The following is an 18464-nucleotide window of genomic DNA, read 5'->3' as shown; positions in this document are numbered from 1 at the left end:
GGCACCCCCGGGCCACCGTCACCCCAGGCCCAGTCATCGAGCTATGAGAGGAGGAGGAAGGGAGGAGAAAGGGAGGAGCCTCCTTGTCCCTCACGTGCTAGTCACTGATGAGGCATCTAGATGGATGCTTTAGACTTTAGAGTATAATATCAAATCTGCGCTTATGGGTAGTCTTAGAGAACTAATGGATGTTATTACAGCTGCTGCAATATAGACCATGTGGTCAAGCTTATAAATAATAATAGGTATGCAGCGCTATGGGTCCAAATAGTAACTAGTTAAATGGGTCTAATCTAAAGGTTATTGATAAGACAATAAGTTGTGCATAAATAAATAAAATAAACAAAACCTCTTTTGATTCAACTTGTGCAAATAAGTACACACCTATTATTATTTATCTAGATGGGTGCTGTCAGTGGGTTTTTTGTTGTTGTTTTTTTTTAATTGGACAGCTTGGACCAATGGTGCTTTTCCATTGGTCCAAACCATCCACAGAGCTCAAGCCTCTGACCTCACTGTGGTACGTTACACAGCAGCGGGGAACCCTGAAAAGCCAGATTAATCGCCACCTGTAATTAACAGATAGCATTCTGCCCATGACAGGTTACACAGCAGGGAGGCTTTCCACACTGTGTAACCTGTTAGAAGCCAGTCTGAATAGAGAAACTGCTGTTAGATTCAGACTTAACGTTGACAGGTTTTCTTCCATAATGGCAGGTGAGGCTCTGCCTCTAGCAGTCATTGATCTGTTGTACATGGTCATAATATGCTTCGATTTCAGTTTGCCTAACACTGTACACAGCCAAAAGCCATCCCTTAGTTGTTTAGAAAAATGCTGCTGGAGGTAAAGACCATTTATGTCACCAAATGTGAAGGTTTAAATCACAGGATATTCCTTTATTTTTTACATGCCCATTATGTGAATTCAGCATGTAGATTCACCCCAGTGCTAATGGTGTACCTGCCAATGCTCCAATGTTGTCCTCCAAATGAAAGCACACATTCTGAGACACACAGGAACATAAAGAAAATGTTTCACTGAGTGCTTATGTGTAGTAAGCCATCAAATAATCTGCATCACACATTGTGTGCTTCCTTTTGGTGCTCGTGTATAAATCCTACAACAATTCAGAATAAGTACTCTTCCAAGTTAAAAAATGCTATTTCAACTCAACCTGACTTTCGTCTTACACGAAAAGAAAGTGACACTGTTGTGTATGGCATACAAAAACACCTTTGTAATTACATGGCATCGTTTCTGGTATCATGGTGATAATATTCCGGTTCGGCAGGTACCTTGTTTGGCAGAAAGCACCCCTGTCAGAGCACTGCTGTTTGACTTGCTATTTGACTTGGAATTCTTCCTTCTCTCCAGAGCATTCTAAAATAAAATAAAAAAAAAAGATTGTACAACACAAACTTTGCATTAAAATAAGCACATTTGTACAAACATTTCTGTACAGACAGTAGCGCAGCAACAGGAGGCAGCAACTGCTACTGGGCCTACGGACCTTGGGGAGGTCTAACCCCAATTCAAGAATGTTGATCCCTTTCCTTCTCATTGCACTAATAGAAGAATCATCCAGGTGTATTAATTATACTAGTGTGTTAATAAGATGTGGTTCTGACAGGTTTGTTATACCAAGTGAGGCATTTTGGGTATAGTAGAGGTTATTAATAAAGAGGCAACGTCATGGTACATAGTTTAACATATACACTGAGTGGCCAGATTATTATGACCACCCCATCAGTACTTCGTTGGGCCACGAGATGACTCCACGAGATGACTTCATTGGGCCGCCTCGTGACTCCACGAGATGTTGAAAGGTGATGCGAGGAATCTGACACTGCACTGTTGCCCTTCTGTTGTCTTGTACCAGTCTTGCCACTCTCCGTTCTGCCCTAACATTGACTAGTTGACTGGTTGTCTAAAAATCTCATGTATCACTAGCCAAAATATTTGTGGGGGGTTATGATAGAGCAAGAAAGGGCTGGAACGGCTGTCAGTTGTTTTGTTATTGCTGGGGAGATTCACCCTGTTTTCCTGCTGACCTTATTTGTGTCTAGGTAGGAAAATAAGAAAGGCATACTCACCTGATCCCCTGAGCCGGCTTGCTCTTAGACTGGATCTTGAAGCTCTCACCCCATCCTCTGCAGCGGTTATAAATCATCGTGTTCTATACACAGTGTATAGAATGTGAGGTTGCTGAGGGACATACCATTGCTGCAGCGTGGAAGGAAAGGCTGGATGGAGCGTCGTCACAGCCAGCCGGCTACGAGGATCGGATGAGTATATTTCCCTCCCTAAACCAAAACGAGCAGTTAATCCTTGCAGCGTGGGTAACTCACTGCAAGAGTTATTAATAGTTTTCCCTGGAATTCTGCTTTAAATCGATTTCAGAACTAAGAAATGCTAAGGAGGACTTATTAAACAGACGCATATATGCTCATCGCATCAATTTATTATGCAACTTGCATCCAAATAATAAAATCTGTCATCCAGGTGTGTCCACTACTTCCTCCTAGAGACAACAATCCTTCCTTCCCCATCTGGCTCGCTGGTAATATAAAATGAGAAAAGGATTCTGTAGACGCACAAAGTTCACGTTTATTCAACAACAACAATTTAGGAATTCATTTCTCAGCCCACCCACACACTTCATTTACCTTGTATTTGACAATGTTGCTTTTCTGCAGGTTAACTTCCGCCTGCAGTTGTTTCAGTCTCTCCTGTAAATACCTGGAGAAAAACAAATTGAAATCTCCTAGTGATGTTCAGGGAGACAAGAACACAAGAATGTGATGGAACAATCAGCAATCTGAGGGACGAGGATGGAATTTAAGTCTAGACTAGCAAATGTGTGAGAGTTCCTTGAACGGGTGCATTGAAAAGCTGCATGGCGATGGAGTTATTTCTGCACTTCTGTTTCCTGATGCCACAATGATGAAAGATGAAGTGAAGAGAAGTAATTAGGTAGCACAGTGCAATGATGATGTGTATGTGTAGTCATCCATGACAACCAGTCAAGTCACTCGAGGAACCTGCAATCTGAATGGTTAGTATGGGCGATTTTCGCTGCACATCCATCTTTCCATTTGCATGGTCTATAGAATCATTCTGAAAGTGCATTACACCAAATTCGATCTGCAAGAGATACTGGAGCAAGGGCTGACTAGCTTTTTGGTTGCTATGGTGATGTTACTCCAGCTAAGGAAATCCTGTAGAAACTGTACTGAATTACATAAATTTCACATAGAGGCATGAGGCACTGAGTGTAATAGACTGTAATAGAGAAGCATGAAGCAATGTGTGTGTAGTAGAGGCATGTGGCACTGAGTGCAACAGAAAGGCATGCGGCACCGAGTGCAACAGAAAGGCATGCGGCACCGAGTGCAACAGAAAGGCATGCGGCACCGAGTGCAACAGAAAGGCATGCGGCACCGAGTGCAACAGAAAGGCATGCGGCACCGAGTGCAACAGAAAGGCATGCGGCACCGAGTGCAACAGAAAGGCATGCGGCACCGAGTGCAACAGAAAGGCATGCCGCACCGAGTGCAACAGAAAGGCATGCCGCACCGAGTGCAACAGAAAGGCATGCCGCACCGAGTGCAACAGAAAGGCATGCCGCACCGAGTGCAACAGAAAGGCATGCCGCACCGAGTGCAACAGAAAGGCATGCCGCACCGAGTGCAACAGAAAGGCATGCCGCACCGAGTGCAACAGAAAGGCATGCCGCACCGAGTGCAACAGAAAGGCATGCCGCACCGAGTGCAACAGAAAGGCATGCCGCACCGAGTGCAACAGAAAGGCATGCCGCACCGAGTGCAACAGAAAGGCATGCCGCACCGAGTGCAACAGAAAGGCATGCCGCACCGAGTGCAACAGAAAGGCATGCCGCACCGAGTGCAACAGAAAGGCATGCCGCACCGAGTGCAACAGAAAGGCATGCCGCACCGAGTGCAACAGAAAGGCATGCCGCACCGAGTGCAACAGAAAGGCATGCCGCACCGAGTGCAACAGAAAGGCATGCCGCACCGAGTGCAACAGAAAGGCATGCCGCACCGAGTGCAACAGAAAGGCATGCCGCACCGAGTGCAACAGAAAGGCATGCCGCACCGAGTGCAACAGAAAGGCATGCCGCACCGAGTGCAACAGAAAGGCATGCCGCACCGAGTGCAACAGAAGACTTGAGTATTTTCGTGTGTGTAATGGAAAAGCATGAAGCAAATGGCAAAGGCGACAACAAGGTATGAGGTAGTGCAGTGTATCGGGGCTTGAGACACTGTATGCGATATATTTGCTTTAGGGAATATGTTTAGTAGAAGTGTTACAAACTTTCTGCACCGGGGAAGGCATGAAGCACTGTGTGTAGTGGAGAGGCATAATAGAATGGGTGTAATAGACAGGAACAATAGAATGTGTGCAATAGAGTGGGGATAGGAACTGTTTGTAACAGAAAGGTGAAAGTTACTGTGTATGATAGAGAACAGAGAGGTACTACTTGGAAATACTAAAGTAAGAGGCATGAGGCACTACCAATACCAAAAAAAAGGCCTGAGGCACTGCGATTAACAGTGAAAGAGGTGTAACAGAAATGAGCATAAGAAAATAATAAGAACTTGTGTGTAATAGAGACAATAGCCACTGTGTGAGAAAGAGAGCCAGGAGACTAGGAGAGCCTGAGGCACTGCATGCAGCAAAGAGGCAGGAGCCTGCGTTTTAATATGCAAGTGACACAAAGACAGTGTGAGGCAGCGTGTGCTAGATAGGGGTGGCATGAGGCCCTTCCAAAAAGCGGGAATGGCAGAGCCACAGTAAGACCCAGCGAGCTGCAATTCCTGTTTCTCATAATAAACCTCCCTGAATTTCAAGGTACCAGGACATTTGGTGAATAGAAGAGCAGGGAGGGCAGACAGCACCATGCAACTAAGTTAATGTCCCAGCACTGGATTATTACCAATAAGAAGGCCACAGGTTCACTTTGAGTCCTATATAATATTTTTGAAAGTCATCAGTGCAGTAGAAAACGTTTATTCCAGCATTTCATTATCCGCCCTCTGAGAAATCAGTCTGCTCTATATCTCAAGGCCAGAAAGGTTGCAGCTGTTTGCATGGAAGATTGGATGTTAATGGACTCCACTTCGGCGAGTTATAAATATATTGGGAAAGAATAAAGCTTGAAGTTCATGTCTAGGACAGTGAAGGTTGTCAAATGTAATTAGGAGTTTCAAAAACCGTATCAGATGTCTGAAAGAGTTTTAGAACTGATTTTGACAGTTTGCAGAATAGAAAGCCCTGATGGCACAGGAAACCATTCTTCCTGGACAGCACTCAGGGTAACTCACATCCTTCCACAAGCTTTAAAGTGGAACTCGAGCCAAAGCCCTTTTTTGTTTTGGATAAAGTGGGCAAGGGTTTGAGACTCTATCTTGTTTTAACTTTCTTTTGGCGTCTCCACTAGGAAGTTTTCCACAGACTTCCTGTTTTAATAACCATCATAACTGAGACATGAATTTAACAGAAATCTCTGCAATAGGCATCACAGACATCACATAACAGAGGTACTTTTACCCTTTTATTGCCGTCTGTGTACCCATTGGAAAGATTTCCCCCACATGCTCTCATTGAGCCCACTGTCACTGGGACAAAGAAAGTATTAAAACAAAAATAATTGAAGTGTTATGTCTAAAAGGTGACTGAAGAAATGTGCCAACGTACATTACAGAATTTAGGCTGTCAATGAATCTTTAGGTGCAGTTTATTGTACCAACTTCTTTAACCAATTAAAAGCCTGCTCAATTCATACAAGACAAGGCTGTGATATTCATATATATCAACAGTATATGTTTCATTAACCCATTTATATAAAGCGGACACTTTTCCACAGTGCTCACCTGAAAATTCTTCACATTATTAACTCTCCTTAATTAGCTTACATCCAACGGCTATAGTCATACACATGCATGTACACAGCACAGCATTGATCTGGGTTGAGGCATCACTAGACTAGAAATTGGCATGCGACTTGATATGTGCAATGAGCCAATCAGGCCCTAGTTCATACTAACCAGGATGCAGGAATGTTAATTAACAGACTGATGAGTAAGCCTGGCATAGGAGAGTGAAATAGGAAGCATCATAGATGCATCAGGATAAGTATCCGAGCATTTGGGCGAGTACTAGTACTTGATATCGGTGCATCCCTAATAAATATATAACAAATAATACATTAAAACAGGGATGCAAAAATCCCAGGAGCCCCATAGCCAATGGTCCTTAAAAATGACAGCTTCCTCCTAACTTTTGAGTTTTTCTCTAGTCCTGGAGCTGAAAAAGTATCAGTACTTGTACCAAGTACAGTACTTGGTATCTGACCATCCCTAGTAAATATCAATGTCACTCTCCAGGCTCCACAGTGTGGAAGGAGTGTTTACCTCACAAGACTGACTGGACTGAATACCATATTTGGCAGGTAAGAGCTCGCATATATGCATTTGAATTATTTACTTAGCTGTTTGCTTTGAGTAAGTTGAGGGATTAAAGGCCCCCAAAGCTTAAATGACTACTTGGTTGATGTAAAGGAGCATTTTAAATACCATTCTTGACCCTCTACTTCTAAAATAGCCACATCCCTTGCTGTCATGCTGATACAATGGTTTCAGTACTTTCTGGGTCACCAATCATAAAGTGTTGCACAAATTAGGAGTTCTGACTTCACCCTGAACTTCCTCATCTGTATACTTGTTCTAGATCAATGACTCACAAACTACTGAATCCAGCAATAGCCAAATAACTAGTATTTTAAGGAGGTCAGTAATGGCAGCCTTCATATTTCTCTCAGTCCAGACTTCCTAGTTAAACAAGAAACAAAGTTAAGAGGCTAATCCTAACCGAAGATAAAATAAACATTTGGTGAACAAATATTTTCTTGAGCTCATCCATCCTGCTATGCAATAATTTCCCAGAGGAAAAACAAGTACCCCTCACTGGTAAGCATCACACAGCATTTATTTCATGGGGGGGGGGGATTTCAATAGCGTGGGGACGTTTTAGAGCAAGTCAGGCTTGACTTTATGTGTACCCATTGGTGAGGTTTACTCTCCTTCCTTATCCTGGTGACCATTGTCACAGAGACAGAAAGTGATGAAAGATCCTGAATGTTACAGTGGTCACCAGATAACGTATAGAGAGGGAATTGTCCAACAGAAACACCTATTTAACATCGAGATAGTTGTCACTCTGGAGAGATTTCCTCCCAATTTCTTGTGGGTCAACAGGACTGGGAGTGAAATCTCCCAAATCTGACATGGACAGCAAAAAAGAATTCTGTATATTCTGGTATGAAACGTCAACACATGTCCACACAAACCATATATATTTATAATAAGAAAAAAAATGTACACAAAATTTGCTTTAGATTCAAAGAGACACTCTCACTTGCCCATCCAGGGCAACGTGACAGTGTCTTCTGACAGCTCCCCTCCACAACAAGATATACTCACTGATCTACATTCTCTTACTCCCTTACCATTACAGTTTTTCACTCTAGATCACTTTTGCTGTCAGAATATCACTGCCTCTACCACACTAGTGTTCAGGCCTGTAGACTGCCATTCAAGCCATAACACTATCACATAGGGAGGGGTCAACATAGCACGGGCTCTGACGGAGTGAGGATACCTTGCAGGGGGGGCAAAGTAACCATGTCTCTTTAGGGATCTCTTTAATTGGAGTTGCTTCTTTCACCTGTTCCAGTACCCTGGAAAGAGGACCAGTAATTTAGTGATTTGCAAATGCCCCATGGCATTCCAGACCGGAATCCCTAAAGTAATATACTAGAAGGGTGCTGGATGAGAAGTGGATGGCGCTGCACAGATCCAAGTATAAAAAAAAAAAAAAGTAGTCACCCACACACCATGGTCCCGTGCATCAATCCATCCTTTTACTGACGTCAGATACACATGGCATTACAAGCATAAAGCAACGTTTCAAAATCTAACCTGGTCAACCATGCACATATCAAGATTTGGGATGTTTGACATGTACTGAAGGATAAGGATGAAGCATACACCTTCAAAATACCAATACAGCGTTGACAGCTTTCTTATTTCTATGCAAGTATCTTTAATGATCTGCTTGACTAAAACATGCTAAAGAATATATGGCCAAACTTAAAGTAAAACAACAACAAAAACCTGTATGGAGACTACAGTGCCAACCTCCTCTTGAAAATGCTACATGTCTGGCTGTCTGTTGAATTAATACTTGAGGAGTCCCAGAACAAGCATGCAGCTAGGAAAGGGAGAAGAACATCAGAACTCCTAGCCAGCATACTTTTTCAGGGCTGTTACAGAGATATTTGTCTTTAAATTGCAATGAATAAATAAGTAGATTGAATGGGAATAGAGCACTTAATTAAGAAGTAGATAATGATGTGAGTACAAGATAGAAAGAACAAAAACAAACCAGACATGCAATAAATGTGGCTTAACAGCCCATTGCCTGCGACAACATTAACTCCCACAAAGCATATGTTGATATAAATGGAGCATATGGTCAGCCATACGATCTTAGTTTTGAGTTTTCATCTCCATGTTGCTGCCTCAACACAAAGACAAAACATACATTTGCCTTCAACTCGCCTTGCAATACACAGCCCTGGATGTCGGAGACCCCACAAAGCACAGACCCACCTGTTCTCCATGCACAGTGCATCCACATCTATGATTCTTTTCTCGTGACCACCTAGAACATGGTTAAGTTCTTGGTTCAACCTGTCCGCTTTATCTTGGAAGCACGAGCGCTCCTGCTTCACATCTTGGAGCTCGTCCAGTGCGGCTCGCAGGTCGTGTTCAAGACCTTCAAACTAGAAAAGGTAAAAAGGTATGTGGATCAGGTAAATCCAACAAAAGCAAGTGCAAAATGGCACAGAATAATGGCAACAGGGACTACAATAATGTTACCAAAAGATGAAGTTAACTAACAGGAAATACCATCAAATATTTAGTCATTGGTTTTGTGCATCAGATACAGTAGATGCAATCTGCTTAGCTCTTATTAAGCTCTAAGAAAAAGTATCTAGAGCTGCAGCTAACGATTATTTTGAAAATCGATTAGATAGCCGATTATTAAGTTCGGTTAATCGGATAAAAAATAAAATGTTAAATAATGGCTCCAGTGATGGAACTAATAGTTTGTATTGAGATTGTAGTCCATCACAGGAGCAAGCGTTGAGCGGTGGAAGTAAAAAAGAAAAAAAAAAAGTGTGGTGTGCAATATAGTGAAATGAAATATATAAAATTATACAGCAATGAATGCAGAATACCACCAGCCATAGAGGACTCCAAAACCCAGCAATAGTACATTATACAGCACAATGCAGAATACCGCCAGCTATAATGTACTATTGCTGGGTTTTGTAGTCCCCTATGGCTGGTGGTATTCTGCATTGTGCTGTATAATGTACCATTGCTGGGTTTTGTAGTCCTCTATAGCTAGTGGTATTTGGCATTGCACCACTGTATAATGTACTATTGCTGGGATTTGTTGTACTCCTCTATAGCTGGTGGTGTTCTGCATTGAGCTGTATAATGTATTATTGCTGGGATTTGTAGTCCTCTATAGCTGGTGGTATTCTGCAGTGCGCTGTATAATGATTATACAGCGAAATGCAGAATACCACTGACCAGTTATAGAGGAATACAACAAATGCCAGCAATAGTACAACATTATACTATAATGTACTATTGCTGGGATTTTCTATCGGCGGCTGTCATCCGTCACACCTGCTCCTCCTTACTTCTTCTCCCCGCGTCCCTGTGCCGTGGATGTTGGCGGACGGGGAGCGTGAGGCATGTGGAGCGTGGATGCGGCCAGGCGGGTCTGGCAGCGGCGAGCGTGTTGTGGGGAGGAGGTGTGGCGCGCAGCGTGTGTGAAGCCGTGAACAGGGCCAACCAATCGGAAGCCAATTAAATCGATGATTGAAAAAGTTGACAACTTTCTCAATAATCGATTATAATCGATTATGTCGATTAGTTGTTGCAGCCCTAAAAGTATCATCTTCAAAAATGCAAACGTAGGGTGTGGAAGGGTTAAACATCCATCAGGTTTTTATTATTGTGTTTACCCAATGGGGAGATTAACCTTTTCTATTTTTCCTGGTGACCATTGTCTACGAGACCAAAAATTTAAAATGTTGGGTTTCCTATCACCCAATGGTAAGGTGGGATCTTTCAATGGGAACACCTGTTGCTTACTTTGGAGAGATTTCCACTAACCTTCTGTTGCATCTATAGAACAAGAAATAAAAGAAAATCTCCCCAATGGGACACAGCCAGCAAGAAAAGTTTGTTCTAGACTGTTTTTCACTGTTATCTAGAGCTATGTAAACTTCAATGTGCAATACATAAATGTTTTTGTTGTATTAGACAAAAAGAAAGCCTGTCCCTGTAGCGGTGGTCAGCAAAACATGAAGGGAGGGAGACACAGACAGCAATAAAAGCCTGACAAAAGGTCAGAACATTGCTTTTGGTTGATTTTTACGCATTCAGTGCACTATCCTTATCCTTTAAACAAGAAATATAAACAAACATACTACTCAGGTTCAGCATTGGCACCCTCATGAGATCTGGATAGTCTACTCTTCACTTCCTTGTACCCACATTTTCCCAAATCCTGTCCTCCAGGTCATCCCATCTATGCATATAATACATATACAGTGGGTATGGAAAAGAATCACCCCCCTTTAAAATGATCACATTTTGTTGCTTTGCAGCCTGGAATGAAGACAGACACAGTTTTTGTTTTATCCAGCTGTATTTATTGTGCAACTTATAACATCCAAGTGGGAGATATAACACTAACATGTCAGAAAAAAATAAAAAAAATTCAAAAACAGAATCCCAGAGTTGTAAAAATTATCACCCCCTCCTAAAAATGACTTGTAAACTCAATCAGGTGTAGCTAATAAACTTCTCAATGGCAGAGCCATTTGACTTTCAACTGTGATCAGCAGTGGTCATTTTGATTAGCTCGGCATGAAAAGAGCTTTCCTGGAGCATTTCAGTCCCTGGTAGTGCAACTGAAGCAAACAGAATCGACTATGGGTGGCGAGTCAAAAGAATTCCGGGATAAAGTTGTGGACAGGCACAAGTGAGGAGATGGATACAAAATTCAAAGGCTTTATCAATGCCTAGAAGTAAAGTGAAGTCTATTATTAAGAAGTGGAAGGTATTTGGTACAACACAGAACCTCCCTGGATCAGGACGTTGCGCCAAACTGGATGTACGAGCCAGGAGGAAACTGGTCAGAGAGGCTACCAAGAGGCCTACAGCAACTCTGAAGCAGTTGCAGGAATGTATGACAAGGAGTGGTCATTGTGTGCATGTGACAGCAATATCCCAAATTCTCCACAAATGTGGCGTGTATGGGAAAAAAGCCCCATGCATAGGAAGAAACATCCAATTTAACTGAACTTGAGCAGTTCTGCAAAGAAGAGTGGGCAAATATTGCAAAGCCTAGATGTGCAAAGTTAGTAGAGAAATATCCTAACAGACTAAAGGCTGTAATTAAAGCAAAGGCGGTTTAACAAAATACTGACACAAGGGGTGATCCTTTTTCCAACTCAGTGATTCAGTTTTTTCTGACATGTTGGTGTTTCACTTGGATGTTATAAGTTGCACTGAGTAAATACAGCTGGATAAAACAAAAAACTGTGTCCGTCTTCCGGTGATTCTTTTCTATAGGCTCATAGTCCATCAGTGTCCTAGTGGGGAGATTTACCCTAATTAGAAAACCGCAGAAAGTGGCGATCTCTCACCAAAGGGAGGGGAAATCCTACATTTGACATCAGGTGTCCCAGTTGTCTGGTGGCAAATGTAAAAGTCTGAATTTCCCATCACTTTCCTTTCCAGCAATAATGGAAACCAGGACAAATAGTGTGGGTTAATCTCCCCAAATTGGGACACAGACTAGAAGTACAGGAGATTAATAACAAGTCTTCACTCACCTCTGTGGCTCTAGACACTGCGGGGTAATTCATTCTCAAAATTTACATCAGAAGAGCTGAAGTTGTTCTCTCTCCCTGATGCCCATCCTAGAGCACCTGCTCTGTGTTTACATTGGAGATTAGAAGGCTGGAAGACTGCTGAATCTCTGCTAGGAAGGGGGGAGCAACATGAGTCGGGTTGCTGAGAGATAAGGACTTTAGAGCTTCTGCTGTGTACTTTGAGGATGAATGTTCATAGCCTAACCACAGGTTCACTTTAAAAGTACACACTGACAAGGAAGAGTATAAAGCTGTCAAAATGCACTAAAACATTTACCATTAAAATTAGGCATGTTCAGATACCAGTTCAGATAGCAGTGCAGATACTTGGCATTTTCATGAGAACTACAAGGGTGGCAGCGGCTGCGACAGGGTCCTGGCGCTCCACCACTGTCCTGAAATCATTAGTCTGTATTGTTTTAGGAAAACCGTCACATGACACTAAACATAAATGTATCAGTACTTGTACCTGTGAGTATATGGACAAGTAAAAGTACTTGTTCTGGAAAAAAATGGTATCGGTGCATTCCTAAAATTATATATTACGAATCATACATTAAAACAAGGATGCTCAAATCCCAGGAGCCCTGTAGCCAATGCTACTTGAAAATGGCAGCTGCCTCCTAACTTTTGAGTTTTTCTCTAGTCTAGTCTTGGAGCTGGAAAAGTATCTGTACTTGTACTTGGTATCTGAACATCCCTAATTAAAATGTTAAAATTAAATTACCTGCTCTCTTGTCTTCTCCAGTTGCAGAACAAGATCTTCTCGTTCATGGGGTGCAAAATGACGAATGCCGACTTCATCGTCCCCCACTCTCTGTTTGGCTATGGTCATTCTCAGCAACTGAATTACAAAAGCACAAAATCCTAAGTTATTAAAGAAAAAAAAAACTATAAGTAGAACCATAAGTTTTTAGATCACAAACGCTTTCCTCAGTTCATATATTCCTCAATAACTACAAAAGGATGTACATTCCTTTTTTGTTGATCAAATACCTTTGCAAACCCAGATATTACATTGTGCGATAGCGCTGACATTGTCACTGGTACACAGCCTGGGCATAAAGCAAAGAAGTTGGTTTCCCCGGCAAGCCCTTCCATTAAAGCAGGGGTGGGCAACTCCGGCCCTCCAGCTGTTGTGGAACAAGTCCTATGAGGCATTGCAGGATTGACAGTTACAGGCATGATTCCCAGAGGCAGAGACATGTTGGGATGTGTAGTCAAAGCACAGCTGGAGGGCCGGAGTTGCCCACCCCTGCACTACAGGCTGTCTGCAGACAAATATAGGAGAGGTGCAGATACAAGACTAGTTACCCTGCACAAAGAGAGAGAGCAGAAGTGACTGGTCTGCATTACAGTAAATTCCATACAGAGACAATGCACATGAGTTCTTTTATTGCACCAACATGAAAGAGAGATACACAAGAGGAAACCAAGATTCACGCAAGAATACACATGGCTCGAGTTTAAATATATGTTTAGCCCAGACTTTAGCTTTGAACCCAAATAATCTAAAATCCCCGCACAGTATTATGCTAACAAGCCCACTCTTCCTCCCAGGTTCCTTTTACTGAAAGCGCCTACTTCTACCTAATACCTGCGTACTATAATGTACAAGGAGAAACTTCCCACCAATAAGCGGCTTACAAACATTGCCATTAATCAGCCGGATGCTATTTATACAAGCTATGTCCAAATTAAATTTCTGCAGATATCTTTAATAAACTGTCACTGCTGAATACATAACACAGTCACCAGATAAATGAGGCTGCAATAGAGCCAATGGCCAAAATAATTCACAGGGATGCTTGTGTTTGTACTCTGATCCCCGGAGAACCTGGATTTGTGGAAAGAGGCTTAGCTCTTTAAAGTGAGAGAATGAACAGGCAACCGGAGTTACAGTAAATCAAACCACACAAAGCTGTGTCCATTAACAGCAGATAATTAATCACCTTATTGTCTCCTTGTACTTCTCCCAGTCTCTGCTGCAGCTCCTTTATCTCGTGCTCCAGCTTTTTGCTTCTTTCCCGTGCCTCACCCAGCAGTTCCGCCAGATTCACCTGCAAATTTGGAAAAGTTAATCCTTTGAGCTGAACGGCTGATACACGGATGGTCCGCACTATGAAATGGCTTGCTACATTACACACAGCCATACGAGGACTTACATATGTAGGATAGTGACTCTGTCATATGGCGCATTCAGGTCAATGTGACAGAGTCTCTTTAAAGCCCACCATCCAACTCACTTATTCTCCTTTTTACCTCGCTCCATCAATGATATCCTCTTTTGGTGCTTACACATAGTAGGTTCTGACTCTGAGCTCCGAAGCATGGGGAAGGGAAGTATAACTGGGTCGGGGGTGGGATAAATGAATTTTGAAATTGGCATTTTTGTTCATTAGAGCAAAGTGACAGAATACAAAAGCCTGATCTTTACTTCAGTTTTAGATTGCTTAAAGTACCCGCTGGCTGCTAAAGACATATGGGAGCTGTGATTGCCGCCATGTTTTTGAAAGTGCTTGTTGCCACTCTTATCCTTTCTTGGCTACTTGACATGACATGACCCTGAACACGCATGTGCATATTAGTTCTTGGGGCACCAGATAGGCTCATACTTATTCCGGGTCAATAACTACGGAAATTGTTATGCCAGAATAAGAATGACAGCAACGGAACTTCTCCTGCTCCTATATGTCTTTGCTGACAAGTTCCCTTTCATTACATTTTCAGTCTCTTGTTATTGGGCTAATACATATAATAGAGGCTCCAAAACAAGAGGTGACACCATTGATTGGCTTTTTAGCTTACCCCTTTTCAGCTGGTGATGGAATAATTCCGTCATGCGGGAAAATGAGTGCTGGTCCATGTATGAGCCAGCGCTCATGGGGTTAATGCTGTTGCTGGGTCTCTCGGTGTACGAGACAGACCCTCAACAGCAATTTAGGGGACCCCAGCACTGTGATCACTGTGATAGCCAATCGCAGTAATCACAGTGCTATTACAGCCACTGCTCCGGCTTGAAGCTTATCACATTGAGCTGAGCAAGCCATATCAGTGTGCTACAAAGTGATGCAAAGTATCTCTGAGGAAAATACAGTGTCTCCTCAGAATACTGAGTGTTATTCACGAAGGAGCTGCAGGATTAAGCCGAAGCATCGGCTAATCCTTCGGCCGCCAGAGCCCTTTGGTTCAGTGGAACCAAAGGGCTGCTATACGGCTATTCACAATAGCCCATACAGCAGCCGAACGGCTCAGTCGAGCCGAACGCATATGCTTCGGCTGAGCCAAAGTCACAGCCGAAGCGGGGAGAACGGGCTGCCCAAGCAGAATTAGATGATGACAACACTGACCTTGGACAAAGATGCTTGGGACTCAGTGTCCCATCAGCATGTGCAAATAAAGAAGTACAAGCAAGTACAAACTCCCTGAAAGAGGGGCATAAATATCATATATCACCATCAGAACAAAACAGCTGCTTCTGGTCCACATAGGCACAGGAAAAAGACTTAAAAAAGGAGCTTTTCCCCTTAGTTCTCCTTAGGGTAACGGGAGGACACAAACTAGCGTCCTCCCGTCACCCTAAGCTCAGTATACCGCGAGCTGTAGCTGCTATATATCTAGAGGCAGAGCCAGCTGTACCCAGCACTCACCTCATAGTTCTCCTTTAACTGAAGCAAGTAGGGAGACTACAGATAATGTATACGAATCGCCATCTCAAAGAGAGAAGATTACTTCTGGTCAAGGCCGTTTTCATTACAGGTAGGCCTGTAATGGCATGAACCAGGAGGTCCATTTCTTACCTGAGGAGGAGACCTTTAAGAAAAAAAATACAGTAAAAGAACAAAGCATGGGTGCAGCGGCGTATTTACACTTTGTGCTGCCCCAGGCAAGACAGCCCCCTGCTGCTCCCCCCCCCTTGCGGCGGTGTCCAGTTGATTATCTCTGAACCGCGGCGCTAGGCGTTTGCGTACCGCCTAGTTTGCCTCGCGGTAAATACGCCCCTGCATGGGTGGTATCTCACTGGTTTTTGCTTTAAAGATTGTTTATTTGGGGATGTTTGTAACATATAACATGCTGTATAATCAAAAGAGACATATAGAGAGGATACTTCGAGCATAAGGATGTTTTAAAAATATAACTGGATTGATGGCAGTCAATCATACCTCCGGTCTCCTGTGGAATAATAACTGACTATTAAACACGGAAAGTGGCATTTGAAGAGAATGTAACATGTAAAGGGATTAGTACCTGTTTTCTTTTCTCTGGTGGAAGTGAAGGATCTCCATCCTACAAAAAACAAAACAATTATTTCAAACACTCTAGTAAAATAAAAGAAATAATCAGCCAGATACGGATTTATATGGAATCATTTGATGTGTCTCTGGATAGTGGTCAGGTTATTTTTGCCGAACTACCATTTGGGCCCCATGACTTACATTGATATTATCACTCACTCTAAGGAGATATTGTCGTGAAACTTAAATATGTATTGCATTTATTTAAAACTCACCTAGGGGGGCGTGGCCAGGCGCATGGAGCGGTAAGACGTGCTTTAGCTCATCTCCCGCTCACAGGGCACTGAACACAGGCAGACAGCAGCCATCCGCTCTCCCCTTCGCCGACCATGAGTGACCGGAGGAAGAAGGGGAAGAAGCAGCATAAAACGGGCCCCACGCCGAGGGAGTTGGCCCGTTTTTTCAGCACAGCGGCACCCGCGGCCTCCAAGGCTGCCTCCTCACATGCGACCAAGATGGCGCCGCCGGAGCTCTCCTCGGCACACGCCGATTCTCCTGACAGGGAGCAGGTGAGCCAGCCTCAAGGGGATTGCCTGCCCCACAGCCCTGAAGGTCCCCAGCATCGATCCAGGTGCCTGTCACAGACCTCTCACCCCAATTTTGGTATGGGGAGAGTATAAGGGCAGTTATTATTCTCTATTGTCATTACTGGACCAATTCCTGGTTTGTGCCAGAAGGTGGAACATTTCCCTGGATGGGGGCAGACAAGGAGACATGAACTACTATTTATTGTACGAAGGAAGTTGTATAGCTAAAAGGTAGCTTAGTAGGGTTCAGGTAGAGAAAAGATAAAAGTTCTATAAAACTCAGGGCACAATTTAGTCCCAGGACAACTTTTAGTTGTTCTTGGTGCTTAGAACCCTACAAAAAGGAAAACGACCAGTGCCGAGGTCCTAGCTCCGAAATGTAATGTATCGCATTTTCTGTTATTTTAGAAGTATTTTCTTATAACTTTTACCAGCTTTTTTTTTTTTTTTAACTGAAAGGGAAATGGATTTTTATTGTATTAGTGTACTAGTCACTAGTAATTTAGATGAATGTTCTACCCCACTTCTCTAATCTCAGCTTTCCTCCTGAACTTTTCAGCATACTACCCTGCTGCTCTCCATTGTCACAGTTTCCTAGTGCAGTATAATTATCCTCTATCCAGTTCCAGAATGCAGGAGGCTTGTTCTCAAGCCCGCACTACAAAATCAGACAGCTATTGTATTCCCTTATCACGTCATGCAAGACAAGCTGCGAGGAGGATTGAGCTGACACTACAGCTGCTAATAGATCAATGACGTCAGCTGGAATAATAGGCTTGTGCCAGGCTATATCCTGTGAAAATGGTCAGTGACCTGCTATCATGTATTGTTAAAGCCCCAACGGTTGGTCAGACGTCTGCTGAAAGGAAGAAAAGCATTAAAAGGGGATGGCTTTTTAAAAGGCTACTGTGGTGGGGAGCACCAATTTTGTAATGAACAGCTATGCTTAGTCAAAGTTTTACATACAAAAGGAAAACAAATCACTCGGATCCTTATTCTGAGAATATTTTGGAAAAACAAGTGTAACGGTATATGTTGCTTCCAAGCAACATGCAGCAGATTGTGAATACTACCCTGACAGCATGGATCAAAATTGAATTTGTCAACCTTTTTTTAAATCATGGCACCTTTACAGGTATGCAAATTCTCATGACACCCATGTCTTGAATGTAAAAACGTAAACGTCACAACTGGTTCCGCCCATCTGTTTACATTTGGCCGGGAGCTTTCAAATCTCTAATTTTGCTGCTGCAGTCGTCAGGTTCGGTTGGGTCCGGCGGGATTTTTTCTCATTTCGGTAAGTCGCGTTCTCATTCATCGTGATTGACGTTGGTTTACATCGCTGGACGACATGATTGATGTTGGATTACATTGTTGGATCATTTTTGTTTGGTGTTTTTTGTTTTTTCTTACTAATAAAAGAATTGCCAAAAGCTATCTTTGTGTCTTTTGATCCATTAAAGGATTTTTTCAAAAGTCTGGTCTGTTTATTTACTTTTTATTTAATTTTCTAGTGAATGAGTAGGGGTACAACTACCACTTACTCATTCACAAGGTGGGGCAGCATGAGCACCACTGCCTGCAAACTCCCATAA

General features: G+C 42.9%; 1 protein-coding gene across 4 annotated transcripts in view; it reads right to left on the bottom strand.

The window, feature by feature from the left end:
* CCDC149 (coiled-coil domain containing 149) overlaps window positions 1–18464 on the bottom strand; it is a 44217-nt gene that overhangs the window by 14818 nt on the left and 10935 nt on the right. For all 4 annotated transcript variants that reach the window (XM_018565559.1, XM_018565560.1, XM_018565561.1 and 1 more), the window contains exons 3-8: window positions 16296–16334; window positions 14000–14107; window positions 12775–12891; window positions 8695–8867; window positions 2668–2740; window positions 1297–1381 (exon numbers count right to left, since the gene is read on the bottom strand). In XM_018565559.1, coding sequence (XP_018421061.1) covers window positions 1297–1381; window positions 2668–2740; window positions 8695–8867; window positions 12775–12891; window positions 14000–14107; window positions 16296–16334 — 595 coding nt within the window. The remainder of the gene's footprint in view (window positions 1–1296; window positions 1382–2667; window positions 2741–8694; window positions 8868–12774; window positions 12892–13999; window positions 14108–16295; window positions 16335–18464) is intronic.

The sequence above is a fragment of the Nanorana parkeri genome, unplaced genomic scaffold, assembly GCF_000935625.1.
Source record: "Nanorana parkeri isolate BGI_ZX_2015 unplaced genomic scaffold, ASM93562v1 scaffold859, whole genome shotgun sequence".
Taxonomy (NCBI): Eukaryota; Metazoa; Chordata; class Amphibia; order Anura; family Dicroglossidae; genus Nanorana; species Nanorana parkeri.
Note: the sequence above shows the minus strand (reverse complement) of the source record. Positions and strands in the feature narration are given on the sequence as shown.